The sequence below is a fragment of the Lonchura striata genome, chromosome 7, assembly GCF_050655825.1.
Source record: "Lonchura striata isolate lonStrDom1 chromosome 7, ASM5065582v1, whole genome shotgun sequence".
In the NCBI taxonomy this organism is placed as follows: domain Eukaryota; kingdom Metazoa; phylum Chordata; class Aves; order Passeriformes; family Estrildidae; genus Lonchura; species Lonchura striata.
In genome coordinates this window covers 19,320,755-19,341,773 of record NC_140709.1, presented here as the reverse complement: position 1 = coordinate 19,341,773, position 21,019 = coordinate 19,320,755, and the positions used below count along the sequence as shown (strand labels likewise).

At 38.6% G+C, this 21,019-nt stretch overlaps 1 protein-coding gene and 1 long non-coding RNA gene across 3 annotated transcripts in view; one reads left to right on the top strand and one right to left on the bottom strand.

Annotated features, from left to right (window-relative positions):
* The window catches only part of CERS6 (ceramide synthase 6), a 99,687-nt gene that overhangs the window by 40,772 nt on the left and 37,896 nt on the right, over nt 1-21,019 (bottom strand). For both annotated transcript variants that reach the window (XM_021534753.3, XM_085584389.1), the window contains exon 4: nt 7,312-7,369. In XM_021534753.3, coding sequence (XP_021390428.2) covers nt 7,312-7,369 — 58 coding nt within the window. The remainder of the gene's footprint in view (nt 1-7,311; nt 7,370-21,019) is intronic.
* On the top strand, nt 966-8,217 carry LOC146766899 (uncharacterized). The gene is made up of 2 exons (XR_014956553.1): nt 966-3,772; nt 8,005-8,217. It is a non-coding gene; the product is annotated as an uncharacterized LOC146766899 (long non-coding RNA).

The following is a 21,019-nucleotide window of genomic DNA, read 5'->3' as shown; positions in this document are numbered from 1 at the left end:
CAGATTCATTGTACTCCTGATGCTGAGTTTTGGAAATCCTCAGGCAGCTGCTTTCCTTTGCAAGATTCACCATGGCTTGCTTCACTGACATGTAATGTTCTACCACTGCATGCAATTCATGAAGGGAGACAGAGTCAAATTTTAATAAGAACTCCATACCAAGGTAAACATAAAATAAAATTTCATGCCTAAACCCAGATGTTTAATATTGTGGTATTTATGAACCTACACTTCTGACTGGAACAACACTGTATAGAGAAAAGCCAAACAAAAACTCTAACTGATGTGTTTTCCTGTACTTTCATACAGGCACATTGTAGCAAGGTCTCAGGATCATCCCTAACAGTGTGAAAGTTAGGAAGTTACTGCAACTGCAGAATTTTTAATAGGAAATACAGATTTTCTCTAGTTCACGGGGCCAATATTCTCTAGTTCACAGGACCTTGGAGAGGCAAGAATGTATTTGGCTCACATAGTGCCATTATGGGCAGGCAGTGAAGAAGACCTTTCATTAGTGAACTCCCCACTCTCAAGTACTGCCACTAAAGCCCTGGCAGAAGGAGCTGACTGTTTCTCAACACAGATACCAACAAGTCCCACCTGATGACTGCAAGAGCAGAACTCCTTCAGACAGGTTGCTGAAACAGGCAGGCCAAAAGCCACCCCAGTGTGTGATCACTAGACAGGAACCATCTCTAAGCACTTTGGTCACTGAGCACAGCTAAAACAAGGCATAACCCTAAGCAACAGTAAGTACAGACTGAAGTATCTTCTTCCCCTTCCACTTCTGCAACCCCTGCATTTTTTGAGATACAAATATACTGTATCAGGGCAATTCACCCCTGGGGCAGCAAGTGTCATTACAACTGAAATACTTAGAATCACAGAATATGCTGAGCTGGAAGGAACCCATCACAATCATCAAGTCCAACTTCTGTCCCTGCAGAGAACACCCCAAGAATCACATTTCTTGGGTGTATGTAATAATGGCACAAATACTAAGTACTATATGAAAAAATCCCACTGAGAGAATCTCTCTCATATTGTATTTTCCTCTAACAGAAAGACAGAAGGAGGGAATGTTAATTATTTTAAATATAAAAACACAGTTTGCAAGAAATTTTCCTGCTCAGTTTTGAGTCAGTGACCATAATAACATTTCCTTCTCTAAAGCAAATGAAGACAGCCGAAATAATTTCCCAAAATGTCTAAACTTACATAAAATGTTATATTCCTTTTCCCTCTGTTTTTCACCTTCTCCTGCTGAGGAAGTGCAAAGACACAAGTCTTCTAATGTTTCCATTTGTCATCTGCTGGTGGATCTATTCTGACATAACTTGCAGTTTTCTGCAACCAATCTATTAAAACAACTAACAATAAGACTGGCTGGTAGGGATGAGAATATGGGAACTATCATAAATTGCATATGATATCGTTTAATAAATTGCAAGTTTGTATTAATTTTTAGTATAAAACCATAAATAGTAAATTTGTGCCACAGCAAAAAAAAAAAAAAAAAAAAAAACCAAAACTAACTGGGCAATAGGAACGAATTTTCTCTTCCTCATCTACTTGAGCTTACAATTCCTGGGGTCAGGGAAAAAATGCCTTTTGAAACTCCTTAAGATACCTTTGAGATAACTGCAGTTAAAAAATAGAAGCAAAACTCTGAATTAGCTTCAGATTTACAGCAGTACTTCCCTATGCTAACCTGGCACTGTTCAATATCCAGTAGCCAAGAGCATCAGTAGGCAGAAAAAATGGTAAAGCTCTGAGAGGGTGGACAGGTTAACATTGGAAGGGAATATAACAGGAAAAAACCCAAAAGATCATTGATGATGTATTTATTTATTGCCAAGATTTTTTCCTCTACTGCTGAAAGATAAAATGAAGCAGCGTAATGATTTGAAGCACTTATGGTATAAAAATAGATATTGTTTTACAGGTTTTACTAATTTAATTGAGAATACAGCTATCCTCCAAGTCATTCCCTCAGTAGTGAGTTCAAGTAAACAAGGGAAACGCAAAGCACCAGTTACATTAGTAATAACCTGTTCTTATATTCAAACATGCACTCTTGGCTCAGGTTTAATTAGCTGTGAAAAACAGAACTGCTTCATTAATATGAACAGAAAAACATGAAAAGCTCATGGCAATAGAGTGCTGAGCTAACACCTTGTTACAGGTATGAATGAACTACCTTAGTTTATTTCAGATCAATTAAAACTATTTTTATCATAAAATTGTCCAAATATAACACTTTGTAAAGTATTTCTTCTATATTTTTCTTCTATTTTTATGATATGACCCTGAAAAAATTTCAGTCTTTCAGAATGCTGGGCTGCCAAGAAAATGAATACTGTGCTGAAGGCAAAATTAGCAAGCAGTCCACAGGGGGATATGAGGCGTGGCGGCCCCTCCTTCACTGCCCCGAACAACAGCATAATGCACAAGCAGCAGAGATGCTGTATATGGCTCAGTACCAGCTTAACTTGCCAATTTCATGATTACATAGCATTTACTTACTACTCTGATGTTATTAAATACCCCCAGCTGGATTCAAAACAGATAAAATGAAATTCAATTCTAGATGCATTTTTTGAATTAGTGTGTTGCTTACCCTTCCCATGATTATGTAAAACTTGTCCCCATTGTATACATTTGAAAGTCCTGTTGCCATCCTATTACTGAATTAGAATACCATTGATATTCTCCTTTTGCTTTTCCTTTCAAAAACCTTCAGTTTCCTTTCAGCCACAAATAAATTCTGCCAGTTTGCTTAGCTTTGTCCTCTTTTGCCTGATCCAGTTATTATCTTAACTTCCAACAGCTTATGCAGTGAATGACTTCCTGGGCTGACTCCCCTTCTCTTACAAAGCCTCATTGTCCAAAATGCATTCATTCTCCTTGTTGATGTACACCGAGGTGGTGCAGTCATTTAAAACTGAGTTTCTCCAGTAGCTTTGATCTTTCTCACAGCATGGCTCATGATTTGTATCTCAAACATCCAAAACACTCTATTAATCTCTCCTAAATGCCCTCAACAATTTTTATGCCCTTTTGAAGATATATCTGAAACAAATTCCTTTTCCATAAGATGGCATCTAACTATGGTCTTCCTGGAAACCTTTGCTTATTTAAAAATGTAATATGGCATTTCCCCATTCTCACAATAACATTCTTCAAAAGACTCTAGAGCACGGGTATTCTTTATTGCTCACTCAGTGAATTAGAAATTGTTTTATTTATCACCTGATGTTCAGCCCTGCTTTCATGGAAAGGAAAAAGATTATAATTCGATTTTAACATCCAAAATTATTTTAGCTAAAATATTTTCATTACTTACAGAAACTGAGCAATTGGTTTTACAAGTAAAAAATAAAAAAGGTAATAAAATCCTCCAGAGAATCCAAATCAATTTTAAAGTGAGCAAAATCTGCCAAATGTGGGCTTCATTTCCTCCCTTAGTGGCCTATGTATCACATTATCCCTCTGCTAATAGCACAGCAAAATATCAAATATCAGCATTGTGTTAAAAGGGCTCCACAGTGGCCTCTGGCATTCTTCATTTAAATAAGAATATTTATCCAGCATTGGGCAAATAATCTCACTGGACAAAAGAAATGACAAGACTTCAGATAATATTACAACCTTTTGGGAAGAACGTGGGAAGGAAACATCACAACAGATGCAGACTAGAGCAGAAAAAGTGCCCAGCAGAATGCCTGCTTCAACTGATTCAAGAATGAAAGAGACACCAAGGGTTCTGGAGGTAAACCCCCTGTCTCCCAGCTTGTGCTACAGTGCTGTTTTCTAGAGTCAATTCTGATTTAAACCAAGGTGGTAGATATTTTCCAAGCTCATGCTTTGGTATCTCAGTGCTAAAACCAGAAAAAAAAAATCAGCCTGCTTTAAGGAATCTTATTCTATGAATCAGATTATCAGACATAATCCAAACAGAGGTATGAAGTCGTCCAAGCTGCTGCATTTATTTTATTGTTCTATTCCACAAAATATACAGAAGCATTAGTTTCATGCAAAAGTAGATGCAGCAGGTAGGGCAACAGAAGATGGGAACAACAAATTAAATACTGAATATTCTGATGCAGGTCATTTTTTTCTGATCCAAATGATGTAACATGTAATGTGTTCTGCAAATAGCTTTCCTATAGCTGAGAAAATTTTATCACAAAATCAAGTCTGTCCTACTGCTACAAAGACTTAAAACTGTCTAGAGCACTGGACATTTCGAATATTGCAATTTAATTTTATGAAATGGCTGTGCATAACAATCATTATTTTTTCCATCTAAGGTTAACAATCTCAATAGTAGGTAAACTACAATACAGACATAATGTCAAGAATTGTAATACAGAAACAATGTCAATAACCAGCCACCACTTTATTGACAAGTTCTTTTTTTCTATTTCAAATGAAGGTGGTCTGACTTTAGGCTCTAAAATTCTGGAGTACACGCAATCTGAAATGCATTTACAAATTCTACACTACTCTCTCAGCCCAGAGGCTGTAACATGTGCATGTGTCACTGCTGCTATTTTATTCCAAAAAAGAGCCAAAGAATAAGCCAACTCAGCTGAGCAACAGAATGCAACATTCTCTCTCATGAAAAAGCATGCAGCCAGTTTCTCTCAATGTGCACACAGAAACTGTGAGCCACTAACAGAACATCTCCTGCTGTCACACAGAAGCTTGCTTACTCAGTGGTTAGTGCACATATGAAGGCAAGCACTTCAATTTCTTTATTTGAAACATCCTATAGTTTCAAATAACAGAAGAAGTGGAGCTTAACAGAAGCAGTGGAGCTCTACCTGTTGTGATTTTTTTCCTTCATACTACCCAGCTATTTTCTATTTGCCTTCCATACACTTATGTCCTATGAATAGGCTTTTGGAGTCAAATTTACACTTCAGCATGGCTCTCTCTGTTCTTTTGCAAGCTAGATGTACCACTAGAAATTGTTACTACCCACCAGACAGTTCTCAGCTCTTCCGTAGGGGATGACTCATTAGGAAGGACACTCAATCAGCTGCATACATACAGAAGCTTGTTGCACCCAGCACTTTTAAATATAGCCACAGCATACTCGTATCATCTGCATTACTTCAACATTAAATTTGGAAAAAAACCCCAAGATTTGTTTATCCAGGCAGATGATTTTTTTCCCAATAGAATACCTACATGCAACTTCAGGTTTACAAGTCTCAGTATAGACTTCAGAAGACTTGCAGAAAATTCATCCTCTTCTGTGAGTTTGTAAATCTCATGGCCAAGTAAAGGAAGGAAATTAAATGTGAAAAGTCTATATATATCACCTGGAAGCTTTGCTTCCATATGTTTGTAAAGATTTTTCACTTCACAGCATTGTATAGGCACTGCTTAGCACCAAGGATGAGCAAGCAAGAAATAAGCCAATCCTGAACTCTTTGCTCCGTTTCTTTATCACCAAAGATAATGATATTTTTTCCATTTAATTGAAGCACAGTCAGACCATTAACTTTTAATGAGCAAAGCCACCATTTATTTAACTACAAATATTACTGTGGAAAACAAAAACATTATCTCATTCCTATGTTAATGATAAGCAAAGCAGTCAATTTAATGCCACTGAAACTTAATGTCTTGTTGGCATCACTACTGGTGTGGTACTCTACAAAGAAGCAAACATGGAAATGAAACAAATGGTAGAGCTGGAAAATCTCAGTTTCATTCAGAAAGAAAAGAATTTGCATATACATGATCAAAGTGGAAATATAATTGGTAACTTATCTTTTATGCTTCAAATGTTAGTAATTTATAAAGACACAAAGAATGTTGTAGTGAATGCTGGCTTCAGTCCTTCAGTGCTAAAACATCTCATTCAGAAGTCTCAAAACTAAGATGGGGATTGTCACATCTAGCATTTGACATTTTACCAAGAATGGGGGCAATAAGGATGCGATGTAAAGTTGAATACTTCACATTAAATGATTTTGTGAGACACCCACCCACTTTGCAGTCACTAATATTTTAAACCTGATCTGGAAAACAGTGAAGACCGGAGCTGGCAGCTAGTAACAAAGAAAGCTTCATCTTCTCTTTCAAAATTGGTACCTTGGTCCATTTTCTCACAGAGAACACTCATTACCAGATCTGCTCTTAAAAATAGTATTTGAGGTAGAAAGTGGACAACTTGAACTCAATTACACTGATTCCTTCTTATAAAGTATCAGAAATTACACAGGTGAGTTCAAATCCTGATTATGACGACCTATTTCATCCCCTCAGGCCATTAGCCATCACGCTGCAGGGCAGGTTCTGAAACACACAGTGCTATGGGATCAAGGGACCATACAGCATATTAATGGATGAAGTACACATAAAATGTAGGTGTTCAAGGAGACAGGGAGAATGGAACTGCATGCTGCTCTGGCCCACACTTCCCCTGGGGTTGACTACTGCTAAACAGCTGAGAACAGCTCTGATGTGGCCTCCCTCCACAGGCACATCACCATTCCTGCTAACACCAAGTTGCCTTGCACCTGCGACAGCCTCAAGAACTACAGACACAAAAAAAAATTAGTATACCTCTTTTGCTTACAAAGCACCAGAGACATTCAGGATACATTTTCTGGTGTCAAATTTTTGACCAAAACAAAGATTATCTGAACACAGAGTGCAACATTCCCCTAATTTCATCTCATAGAATTACAGAAATATGGCCCAACTTGCACAGAAGCTCTGAGAACTAGTCACACTGTAAAAGTTTGCACGACAAATCTGTATTGCTCTCTATTGCAGGGTTAACAGACCTATGTCAGAGTGCTTAGAAGCTTTCAATACCCTTCTCTTTTTAAATCAGGTGAAACACAGCACTGATGGGAAACTCCACAGAAACCTCCTTCCACAGTACATTAGACAAAGAATAGGCAAAAGAGGTATTCTTTTCTAAAACACTAATGCATTTTGTTTATTAGTAAAAAGTAACTGCTGTCAGAGGCATTTAAGCAAGGATGATGGTGAAATTGAGATTAATACTTTGGTAAGCCTTACTGCTAGTTTAAGACCTATAATGAAAAATAATCAAGTGAATTAGTTATGTTGCTACACCATTTTTCTTTTAAAACCCCATTAAATATTGATAAGAACTTCTATTCCTTACCAATGCTAGTAGCAAAGCATTTTATGAATGCAAATTAAATTTTCATTTTCACTCTTCATGAACATAGACTTTATGCCCGTGCTTTATATTATACCTGCACAAGACTTCAAGTCTGTGAAATGTTATGAAAGCATAATAATATAAGTGCCTACCTTTTTCAGGAACCGTACTCCATAGGTAAATATATAAAGGTAAAATGTAAATCTCCACCTGCAAAAGGTACAAGAGATTAACTCCAGGATACCAGGTTTACATATTTTACAGTTCAACACATGATTTCTTATTTCACCACCAAACCACCACACCCTGGTTACATTACAGGAAGTTGAAGCAAAATTTTGGCCTGGTTTTCTACAACTTTTGTTATCAAGCATTGTGCTCATTTGCCTGCTTTTCCTGGCCTCCTGAAAAGACCTGCTAATTTTATCTAAACGGGGAAAAATCCTCACACATTTTCAAGGATATTAAGTTTTTTAAAGTTTTTATTAAAACTAGCAGGACATTGGAGGAGAGAGGACAATTTACCCATATATTGCAGGAAAGTTCATCTCTTATTAGGCACCAGGAAATTTTATTAAGAATTCAACAGGTGACTTGGGAGTATGCATGTCAAACAGACTCTTTAGTAATGAAAAGTGTCATTCACAATGAACTGGAAATTCACTTGGCAGATTCCAGCACTTCACATTTGGTTTTAGGGAGTGCATTTGCGTCAGATAGATATGCTGGATACAGATATATATCCATAATTTACATCCACTTCCCATGCACCCCTTGATAAAAGTAATCTACATTTTCCCAAATGCACTCAGAATAATTGCTGAGCTTCTGGTTTTTCTTTTCAGATACAGGCAAACTAGAAGTTAAGAACCGGATGCCATGGAAAACAAGAGAAACTACCAGGAGATTTAATACAAAATCATCCTCTCTTCTGTCTTTCTCCAGCCTTCAAGAAAAGAAGACAGACACAGTAACTTCCTATCTTTGGATTACCCATTACTCACTTATGAAACAGCTACTGGAGGTCTACAAAAATAAAACCCTAACTTTGTACAGTATAAATTCTTAAAGGAATTCTTTGGGGCATTTTCCTCCCCTCCAGGGTTGGAATGACTACACACACACTTAATATAAACACCAGAAAAGTAATAATCATAATGTTTATAGCAGGATGAGATTTAGCTACCTTAGTGTGAAGCAATGCTGCAATGTGAATCATCTTCAATTACAAATTTTATAGCACTTAAAACTTTCTCTCCACTGGCAAAACTATTAGTTTCCAGTTAATTGGCTTCCAGTTAACTGGAGCACTTTCAAACATGACTGGAATGGTTACAAAACTGAAAATGTTCCTATGTTAAAGGTTAATTCAAACCTTTCTCTTCAAAGCTACTTTTACAAGTATTTAGAAACAGTTGTGTCATACATAAATAACCCTCAGACAAATTGAAGAGAGTGTAAGAACATCAGTGAGATTTAAAGTGTGATACTTCAGTTGAACAGAAGCTCTGTTTCACACTGTAGTCTCCATAGCATAGAAGAAATTAATTTATTAAACTGATATGAGAGAAATAGCAAATTCTTCAAGGGTTTGATCGTTGTAGTAACATGGCACACTGTTTTCATGCTGGCACTTTCAAGATACTGTGAAAATAGAGTACTTGGAGGCAAAATGTTAGTTGTGCTGGCAGAAACCTTCAGATTATGCATATGAAAGAAATAGGAAGGACAGTATTATGAAGCAAGGATTTATTTGGGTGGAAAGTTTCTTATTAGGTCAGTCCTACAGGCAGTAACTTGCCATTCAATTTCACGGTTACATATATCATCTAGTGAAAGTTTTAAGGCTGTCACCGAAAATATTAGGAGGAAAACCCTGTCTAACCTTTTCACTTATGAGCATTTTCAGTGCCCTTCTTTCACTCCTAAGTGATGATGAGCACTTTCGGTGCCCTTCTTTCACTCCTAAGTGTGAGCAGCTATGATCAATTCCTCCCATAGAGTTTTATCACCTTTAACATTTCTCCAAGCAAATTCATAACATGCTTAAGGGCTTTTCTAGCTTGCTGTTGGGAGATGCAATATTCCACAGAGGAGTTCAAAGGCAGTTGGACATATTTGAAAGACATTAATAGCTGAGTTTTATCTGGTGAATTTCCAGATTTTCCAGTCTGCATGGCCATTTGGAAAACTCTGATCACAGAATTTCCTGCAGCCACCACCCCTCAAAAAATAAAAAAGACCCTTTCCCAAAACAGGCAAATTAAGAAATACTGATATCCCCATCTAACTCTCCATCCACCTCCCAAAGCACTGACACTATAGATTTGTGCTGAAGCCATGGATTGCCCTGAAGGAGAGTTTCTGGAGCTTCAGAAAACCCTCAGAGCCAAGAGCCAGTGGGTATTATTTGGGCCCACTGAGAACAGTCAACTTGCTTAGACTGTTCAGCTGCTACAAAGATGCACACAAGGATATGATATGTTCTTCTTCCCGAATGTGCCAAACAAATGGTCTTGGATTTAGCACCAGAAGATGAAACAATGCTAAGAACTGAATGATAGACCAAGCTGGTCAAAGTACTAAATTCTTAAAGAAAACAAAAATATTGATAATAAAAAAAAGCTCATTCCTGCTGAACAACAAACTCAAAAGCTATTCTACAAACTTCTGGCTTGGTCAAACTCCAATAAACAAAAAATTTGAAACAAAGTAAAGTTGGAATTGGCCCCTGGCATGTTTATCACCATTAACCAGCTAACTCTGGTGGTAGCAGATCAACAAAGGACTTTCATCGCTCTGTAGCTGGCAGCTAGCTGCTTTTTCTGCAGACTTTAAAGAGCAATTCTCCCAGCTCAAGACTCCAATTGGAATCTCAATCTCATACAAGAAAGTCCAAGGAGTTTCCCACATTGTTTTACCAGCACTTGTAGATGGTTTATTGCTGCACTTAACAGTAAAACATCCATAAGCCAAGGTAAAATAGATGAATGCATACTCAATAATTTGGGATTAAAGACAGGGAGAAAAGGTACAGGAACTAGGTTATGAAGCTGCATTATTCACTCAAAATCATACAGACAAGGACAGAATGTATGTGAGAAATACCTTTCATACAGTGCAGGTATGTCCAAGCAAGATTCCTCCAAAGGTGAACTCTCAAATCAATTCTCTTGCAAAAAGTACTCTAATATGAATGATGGATTTCAATCTACAGTACATACTTCTTTATGCCTCTATTTGGATCTCACTGAAGCCCACTGATGAGGAAATGCAAATAAAGGGAAAAAGTTATAAGCAGTAATCACACCTATCCACAGTATAGCCCAGTGTCCAAAACATCTCTGAATTTTGAGAACTTGGGCAAAATGTCCTTTCTTTCTGCACAGAACATCATAAAAGAGAAGGACACCTTTCTTAAGTGTGAGGTTATTGAGTTTTATTCCAACTGAATTCACAAACTGGTAGCTGATGAAGTGCTGTCTTGAATTTGTCCTAGATAATAGTCCCAAATCTAACACTAGAAAGTGCCCCTAGCCTAAGCACAGTCTGAACAGTTACAGAACCCAGGAAAGGGAAGATGCCTAGCCAGTGGTATAAAACCTCCTAGTACCCTTTCTAATATCCTGCTTAACGTCCTCCTTAAGCATCAGCAGCTCATGCTGAGTGTCCACATGTCACTGGATACTGTTGTTTGGTCACAGCTGATTTGCCTTCAACAGGGAAAGCAACTTCTTCTAAAGCACAGGTAGCAGAGCCTGAGACTAGGAAAAGCAAGGCAAGATGTATACTAAAATATCTCTTGTTCCCCTTTTCCCCCAGCAATATTCTCTGCCCTATTAAAGACATACAAAGGAGGCCACAAGGTGAAGCACGCCATCATGGGCAACTGCCACATCAATTCACGCTTTCCTGAAAGATGAAAACAACTGAAGCTTCTCTGTTTTGTGAAAATTTACTCTGTCTCCCAGACTTCAAACATCCCTTTGGTCAGTTGTATAGAAACAAAATTTGAATTACATATACACACAAAGTGTGTTGCTTGAAAGACTGAAGTTAGTTTAAATCCAGCAAACCTAGATGAAAGCACTCAAGGCACAGGAGCTCTGAGTGACCTGATCTGTCTGTTCACAATAAGGTTTATGTGGTTCACTTTAGTCCTCCACTAAAAGACTTCTAAAATGAACCAGGCTTGCATCTGGTCTGCTCAAACTCTGAATAAGGGAGATCAAATGGACTTACAGACCTTCCACCAAATTCTTCAGGTTGTGCTGTTGCTTACCAGGCCAGTGCTTCAAACATGAATGTGACACACTGCAGCAAAAAAGTCAAGCTAAAATGTGACCCTGCCGTAACAGAAAAATAAATTATTTTCTAATGTACTCTTAAAAAGAATGCTGTAGAGTCCCTCAAAGGTGCAGCAGCATATCTGACTGCTCTTGTTCTACATTTAAATGTATTCTCAGTCCATAGCACAGCCTCAACCCCTTTAACTTTGAGCTGCTAATGAAATCTTAAAAGATGCTTCAGCATGATTCAGAACATCATCTAAAAAGATGGAAAAGTTGGACAGCCTCCACCAACTAACCTGATATACCCCATGGTATGCTAAATTCAGCAAAAGCTATTTAAAGTGTCCACTTGAACAAACACTTCACTGATTTTTTGCACTAAAATATGAAACTAAATTTCGACTAACAAAACAAAACAAAAAAAAAAATCAAGCAGTGGTCAAGCAAAGCACACCGCTACTCCATACTTTTTGCAGAACCCTATGAACCACATGGGGTTCATGCCCTGTCAGGATGATCTGACATACACCCCACAGACCTGCTGTCCAGCTGAGTGAGCTCAGCATGGGTACCTCCCTATGGAAAATGCACAATTCTCCCCTAAGGCAAGGGTGAAGAGGCACAAGGCCTCTGCTCCTGCAGTTTTCCCTTTTTTCCACTTCTTTTGCAGGAAGACTGAGAGGCCAGGCTGTGAACACTGGCACTCCTGCAGAATGGTGCAGCACACACCTCACAGCACACGGTGCTTATGGCTCTGATGCCAAACCAGTGCCTGCTGCTCAGCAGTGGTGTGCAGAGATCCAAAGCTATCCAACTGCTGACAACAAAATATCAAAATAGTAAATGCAGAATGCTAAAAACATTAAAGCCATTATGCTTGCAGAACTGTAGCTGTTATTTACAGAGATGCCTTTGCCATTGGCTTGCTACAGACAGGGCCACAAACAGCAATGTAAGAATGCCACACCTCAACACCTCACAACAATTAACATTAAAAAAAACCTCATCATTATTTAACATCTAGTCATAGGCTCACCACATTGCCTGCAGTTGAAGAAACTGGCTCTCTGACTCTGAAAAGTATTTTCAGAGAAACTGCAGATGCCTAAATTTTTTTCCATGGAAATACACTTCCATGTGTAAATGTAAGATTACAGTAAAATGTAAGATTTGCTGTTCTCCATCATCCACTGCTCACATTCTGGCAGTGGCTGACAGACCTCTGGGCTCAGGCTTCGGACTGAAAGTCAACTGAGTTTCATGCAAACTCCATAGTTGCAGGTCTTGGTTCTGGAGATAAGAAGGCTTGAAATACCATTACATAGCTTGTTCTCCATTTTAATCCCCATAGTCTGAATGGACTGCAGAAACGTAGCTGGGCTACAGAATCATTAGCTGCGACTGAAAACTACTTTGTGCTAAAATGGTTTCCTGTGACTGTGAAAGGAAAAGCATATTCACTGTGAGAGTGCTCAAAGGAGCACTTCTGAGGCTGAGTTTAAACAGTTCATATGCTGAAAATTCAATGTTTATTTCTTTTAAATGGGAAGCTGTTTATTTCTTTTAAATGATCACTAGGTTCCACACATGCTCACTGGGACTTAAAGTAGTCTGTTTTATCCTCAAATTGAATTTTTCTGCTCCCCCAACTACAGTATGACAGCCTTCAACTTTCTGATGCACTCAAGAAGACTTAATCCAATTAATGTTGCTTCTGACATAGCCAGAGGTATACATTCCTTCTAGATGACTACCTCTAAAGACAAATATTTAGAGGATGATCCTAAAAAAACAACGGACTCTGAACTTTTGGATCAACTTCTTAATATTTGTGACATAGTCTACCTATCTATTATACTCCAATTTTAAATTAAAACCAAAACTAAACACGACAAACAGTAATCCTTCTCCCCTAAACCAACAAAAAATTTCCCTAAAGATACTATTTTTAGGCAACAAATAATGTAAAAATACACAACAGAGCACTGAAAAATAATGCTTAATCAATCCAATAAATAGGAGATCAAACAGTAGACTCCACAAAAGCTTTACTTATCTTCAATCCTGATACCTAGTCTCATAAAAGCTGCAAGTATGACTCTATGGTTGATGGAAGTAACTCTGCTGCTCCAATTTCCTGCCTCACCAGATTTCTGTAATAATAATTTGCTGCATTTCCACAAAGCCTGACAGATGCAAGCAGATATAAAAAAATGTTAATTAAAAATAATACATAGGTAAATAAATGAATTAATAAAATTTTCTTGCCTCTTTTGGCATGGTATTGCTGTTGAGTCAGTCTGGACAATGCAAATGGTAAATAATTCCTGCCACTGTGGTTAAGCAGGTGTTATAAGAGGAAGAAGGCAGCTATGCACAACTCACTAAGATGCACAAATTAGCAGGTATGATAAACTGAGCACACTGTATTGCTCTCCTCTTCTGGATTAAGACTTGACTGTCATCTGATTTTCCTCTTGGTTGAAGTTTGAATCAGTTATTTAATATTTAGTATTACAGTGCCACTTGAGACCAGTCCTGTCCTAAATCTGTATGCTCAAAATGCAGCTCTGAAAGTCTTAAGAGCAAAATTTAGTAGTGCAGAAAAGAGGAAAGGAAACACAGTACTAAATTTTGAAGTGATGCAATTTTATAAATAATAAAGTGTGTTTGTATAATTAGGCCAGAAAATATGTATAATACAAAAGGTGTTTTGGTAACTCATTCTAGGTTACATAGTTTCTGTTCAATGATTATGCAACTGTTCTCTTCTGAGTACTCTGAGGGCTACGTAAAATAAATGACTGATAAGACCTCAGAGATCTATGATCCTTGCCAAACCCTGCCCTACAAAGAGATACTATCTGGAAAGCTCATGGGAAGCACACAGAAAAACCAGATGTCGCTGCCATGCACCATCCCTTGTGGTCTGATCAGCAGACCTGTCTTCTCATCAGTGATGCTCAATGCAAACAGCTGATGAGTCTTGGAGAGAGAAACCAACTCAAAAGCCTTTCTAACAGGGACCTCTACTCTCCATTCTCACCAATGAGCTCATAAGTCACCTATTTGCAGATACAACAGTTGCTCACTGACCCCTCTTTTACAGCTCTAGAGGAACGAAAACTTGGATCTTCCAAACTGCATTTGAATTTCACCTAGCAATGTTGTCCTAGCCATGATAGCCAACACATTTGTCTGCATAAGGCACCTTTGTGCCAGGTAACCACCTTCTTAGACTAACTTGCAGTACCTGCTTTCTTTTGTTCCCCTGGTGAATGTTACTTTCCTATAGCATTAAGTATGCCCCAGAGTGGTTTTTAGCCTGCTAAAGCAGATGCTGAACCCTTAGGAGTATGATCTTTGTGGAGGCAGGCTGGGTGTCAGTGCTGTTTCCCATTTCCCTGAGGAAGCCGCCGGCTGTGCTTCGATCCATGCAGCACATGCCAAGGCTGTGCACAGCCAGCACACAGCCTCTGACCACACGGGCAGAGATCAGTCTGCTGGGCAGGGCTGCTTTCTCTTCACTCTCTGTACTTCCATTTCCGAAGATAAACCTCCCCAACTTCCAAGGGAGAATTGCAGGGCTATCGCAGCTAAGATTGGAGGGTAAGCAATGCTTTTAGTAGCATATTCAAACTTCATCTTGTCAATTTTGTTTTCCCTTTTATATCTGAAGAAGTATATTTACTTTCTCATTTATGTTCCTTCCCTTTCTGTGTCTCCCATTTATTGCTTGTTGGATCACTGAAAACTTCAGAAAAACCTCTACAAGTTGCTCATTACAGTGAAGGCTTTTTTAGGTCCATTTTTATTTTCCAGTGAACCAATCACTGTACAAAGAAACAGGTACAGGAAATTTTTGTACTATTTTTCTTGCAACAGTGCTTTTATCAGAGCAGCAGCAATGAAACTAAAGAAGACAGAAACCCAAATTTACCAGGAAGCACCATCTAACCGAACTATATTCATTAAAGTATTTAAATAACTAACCATAAGGGATAGCATTAAGAATTTCAAAGCACACTTTCTGCAGCACATTATACTGAATATTTCCTGTCTCATAGTCACAACTTCAGGCTGTTTCAGGGCCTGATCTTAGAAGATTTACCCTGCCAGTAACCAGGACTACATGAGCTGATCCACTACTTGAATCCTCTGAAAAATTTAGTGAAGCATTTAAATCTCACATAACCTTTTTTAAATCTCCTAGCTTCTTGAGCTTCAGAGAAGTGAAAAATAAACATGCCTGTATGAGAAAATCCTGGTCACCACTCAATACAAGCAGAAGAGCCTGTCACACTGATAGTACCAATAAAATGTATGAGTTCATGGAGTTACATAAAATGCAAAACAGGAGCACAGAGATGAAGTTATCAGAAAGGTCCCCACTGCAGCCTGGGCCCTGTGTGCTGTCACAGCAGGTCTATGCTGAGACACCAAAGACAGAAGAAGACAGAAACTGTATCAAACACAAGGTTACCATATGCCTGTAGCTACATTATCTACCACAGCATCATGCCAAAAAGCATTGGATGAACTACTCCATCAGCATCATGTACATGTTCTCACAGAGACCAGTATCACTACATAAATTCAGCTACAGGCCACTGCAAGCCTCTTCCATTGGCAGGCAACTTATTAGCATAGAAAACAGTGTAGTTGTATGCCTAGTTATACATAAGTGAAAAATGATAAACAATGTGAAAGCTAATTTTTCTCTTAACTCTGTGTCTCTGTGAACAGGCATAGTCCATGTATCTATAAAATGAAAGGCAATCAGATATGAGACAGAATTGTATAACAACTTAAATACATGGGAGAAGAGAGAAGTAAAGATTTGCAGTGTATAAAATAAAATTAATTCATTGCTGTGTATAAAATAACATCTTACTGCCACTTAACTCTTCAGTGTTTCAAGGCACTTGTCTCCAGTGTTTGCCAGCTTCATTTAAAACTGAAGCTGACTGAAGGTGGCAGCTTGTCTCTGCCACAATGAAGAACTAGACAGTTTAAGGTGCAGAGAATACAAGAAAGCAGTAGCAACTGCAGTCTTTTCAGTTTTCATTTCGTTGTCTTAAATTGTTATATTGTGACTATAATTTTGGATTTGTGTTAACATTAACTAGAACTTAGGGAGGAATTATTTAATTTCCATAAGATAATGGTAAGCCCATACAATCCCCAAGAGAATGGAAACCTAGTTAATTATAACCTTGCTTAATGTACAATGATAATGTTAAGTGATGGTGTCTTTGTAGGATGAGCACATGAGTTAATTTAAATTTATTAACTGTGTTAAAAACTGTGTCACAGAAGGCAGTAAGGGCAGGGAATTCAGAGTTTTAAGTAATTCAATTTGAGGGAAAAGGATGTTTCATAAGATGCAAAATAATAAGTGCTTAAAGCACTAAAGTCTTAAAACACAGTAAGCATATTATGAGGACACGGCATGGACATCTTTGCCTGTCTGCTCCAACAGAACAGCAGGGAAAGAGCGCTGGCAACTCCTGACACAAACAATGTTGTAATTTCCCCCTGATACCATGTTCAGGCAGTGAGAAGTCCTGAGGCCCAGCTTAAAAAGACAGAATGGTGATCACAGACCAGATTCATCTTGGGCACGGCAGACACAGTTAGGAGATGGAATATGAGGGAAACTGCCAACCTTGCCCAATGCTGGAGTCTGTTCCATATGAGCTCTGAGCCAACTACAGCCTTTTGAGCAGCATACTATGGAGTTGCAAGAACTTCCATCTTCCTCTTCTCCAGATGATTCAGCTTTTTAATGTAGCAGGATAGGAGGGCAACAAGAATAGACCCAGAGTCAGTATTTTACTATTACAAATTAAAAAATGATAGGAAGAATGAGATAAAGGGTATAAACAGAACCATAGGTGTAGCTCTTAGTAGAAAAGTATTCATTCACTCAGCCTATGTTACTCTAAGCCCTTGTATTAGAGCTGGCAGAAGGAAGAGATCCACTCAGAGGACCACATGGCACAACATGCCCTGCTCTGCCACACCATGTCCTCCCACCCTCTCTCATCAGGAGGGGCAGGTGGCTGAAGCTGCTTCTCCTGCTTCTCCCCTCCATCACATCAAAACCTGAGCTTTCACCATGGATGCAAGTACTGCTCATGCTTCCCTGGTTTACCTTCTCTTACTTGACTGCACACACACTCTCCACAACCACAAGAAATAGAATTCCAGCAAGCTCATTACCCACAAGAGGAAAATCTGAGTGATGTGGACCCTATGTTTGCATGCAGGGTAACCTTTAAACCCAGAGAGTATGGTGGATCACCCTACAAAACAGCTGTACAGCCAGCTGTCGGGCAAATCAGAGGGCAAGGATGCAGAGCTCAGGGAGGTGGCCTTTACTGCTTATTGCAACTACAATGGTAGCCTGTGCTGCTGAACTACAGCCTGAGCCAGTCTGTGCAAGTACGCCAAATACAGATGTTCCAAGAGGCAAAGTTGAATGCATAAATCCACAGCAAACCACGCTGTAGCAGCTGGGTTTGACTGCCCAGAGTCTGCCTTTGGAAGTGTGAGTGCTGGGCAAGCTGTGTGTTGGAGAGGAGGTACATGGAAGCTGTTTAATATAGATTTATCAGAGAACAAGTGTTAGAGAAGAATTAAAATTGCTGACATGGCTGCACTGTGTTCTCGTAACTTTAAAATTAGGACGACTTGACAGCCATTGACTTATTTGTGTGTCCAGGGACTCAAGCTGCAAATTACTATGTATTATGTAACTCAAGGAAACCAGTACTTAGTCTCCTTCTCTTGGAGCAGGGAGGCCATGAATGAACCATCACTGAATGGCATCATACAAAAACATACATTTACACAAAATAAAAGGCTCCATTGATACTCTTCCACATCAACTTCATATATGGCTTAGAGAGCAGTAGACAGATGAAACAAACATGCAGAACTATTGAGTGCTACTCTTGTAGAGTAACATTTCACCCTGATGTAAAACAGATCAGGATTTCTTTCTTGGTTTTTACATAGTCAAACATGACTCCAGGCCTTTTTGCACAGCTCTAGTTTCCCTGACACGAGTCTCAGTATAAATGCCTCATTCACTTTTACTTTCTATAGAGGCCTTGCATTCAAGCACATCTCTCTTCTTACTAGACAACACGTTATAATTCTTTTAAAAGAGTTATAGGTCCTTGAATCTATCAACTCCAGGGTTCAAATGCAACTATCACAGTAGTATTGTAAAACTGAAGTATTTTACATGCTTAGTATAGATAACAATTGCCAGATGATCTTTGTTGCTCTGCACTTCAGTTACCACTTATTAGCAATTAAGACTCTCCTTTCTCAACTCCCCTACCACCTGAAGCCATAATAAACACCTCTTGCACTCAGCAAAGTCACATCTTCCTGTTCTGGAACAATTTCACAGACTAACTCCCTTCACATTTCATTGAACACCTATGTCCTTCATCCACAAGCTGCCTCACAAATCTGACTGCCAACACCTGAGCTTACTTGCCCTTCATGTCACAATCCACTTATCAACACAATACCAAATATCTGATTGCCCAAGTAACAGCAATTCTCGTTCCATGGAAAACAGCAAAGGAAAACAAGGGAGATAGTGCAGTTCTGTGGCCATTGAAGAGTAAGTACCACACTTGCTGCAGAGCATGTTGTGTGTCTTCACAGACCCATCCCCCCTTCGCTTTTCTGGTCATGAAACACTGGCTAGTCCTTCATTCCATGTAGCACTGGAGCAGTTGACAAATCAGAATTAAATGGATGCAAAGTACCATCTACCACGAATTTTTGCTCAGAAGTGTGTTAGAAGCTGGCTTAGGAGAGCCTGATGCTATTTAAACACTCAAGAGCTAAAAGCCTATTTATTTTCTAATGTTTTACTGCTCAACACAAAGCACAGACTGATGAATTCTTTCACAAATTTTATTATCATGTGTATCAGCACAGATCAGAATTTCAACAACCAAACAGCTGTCTTAATTTCTTCCCCTTGCACTGTTATTTTTCCAGTACAACTTTACAGGAGGGAATTACTCTGCTAGTTGAGAAAAGCAATATGCCCAAGAAGTTGCAAACAGACCACAGAATTTTCCATAAATGTGTGTAACAGGAAAAAAAAACCCAACTGGTATTTCTCTGTATCTATACACATACATATGCACACACACACATATACGCAGTCATAGACAGACAAAATCTTCCTCCAAAGCAACATGCATAAACAAAATTTTGATTCCTTAGGAAAAATAATGTCTAGCTAGGATACAAGACAGAGACTCTTCTCTCCCCTGCATCAAAACTAAAAGACACTCTACTCACAGCCAATTTAGTATCCAAGCTTCTTCTAGAGAATAAAGGGGGGGAAAATAGATCTTTGGCTCTTCAGTCTGCACATTTTCATGTTTTCACATGAAGAATGTTGCATAAACTCAAAACATCTCTCTTGGCCATATGTTTCTTCCAGACACTCCTTAGAAACAATATAAATGTCTCTAATAAACAGCTTGCTTAAATGCATATAGCTGTAGGACAGAGATGCCATTGGTTGACATTGACGACATTCCAAAATCCCAGGCTAATAACTTACAGCATCACGGGTTCTCTCCCTTTGCACCAGGCAACAAGGGGAGAGGACAGAATGCACTCTCCTTTTATACTACTAAGTTTTTGAGAAAACCAGACATACCTACACACTGGTAGTATGAACAGAAACAACACACTAAAACTGGGAAGTCACTGGGAGTGGTTTGGGAATCACTACTGCATTAGCTTTCTGACACATCAAACATTAACAAAGGTATTATTGGATCCTGTATTCTGTGTGGCAATAAACAAAGTAGTATTTTTGATGTTAGGCTATGCCATAGGGACAGAGAGAAAAGAATAGTAAAAACCCAACAGAAATACATGGAAATAGAAAAGTCCATTTTGCACACTCAGTTGACCACTTTTTTTTCTCCTTTATGCATCTTGGATCTTTCAACTTGAAGACAGGATTGCAAATGGTCTAAATTCACAAAATAGAAAGAAAAGCTGTGGACAGACTAACCCCTGCAGCTAATACAGTAGGCTAAGTGCCTGAGCTTTGCAATCTGAGGTTATACTAGGTGGATACCTTTCCTAGTGACTACAAACTGTGACTTTAACTGCAGGTGTCATGCCAGAATCACCACATCCTTGGGATACAAGGGCTGACTTGCTGTCAGTGCTGCATTTATTACTTTCTGACTGGATCATTAATCAACACCTGGAGATTATATACATTAATCACCAACTAGTGAAATTATCTATTTCATATTTTATATAAATACTTATCACCATAATATCTGAAAGCTTAAGCAGGTACGTAATACCACTGACATCTCACCATTAGGGTCCCTATGGCTCCAATGATCAAACTACACCTTCTCTCTCAGGCTGACAGACAAAACTCCATGTGAATACTAGTTAAGGTTCCTGAAAAAGCAATTTATTTTCACTATAATGCTGTGACACAGTATCTATAAACAGGAGGTTTTATTACTGCCTTTTTCTTCATATAACCATC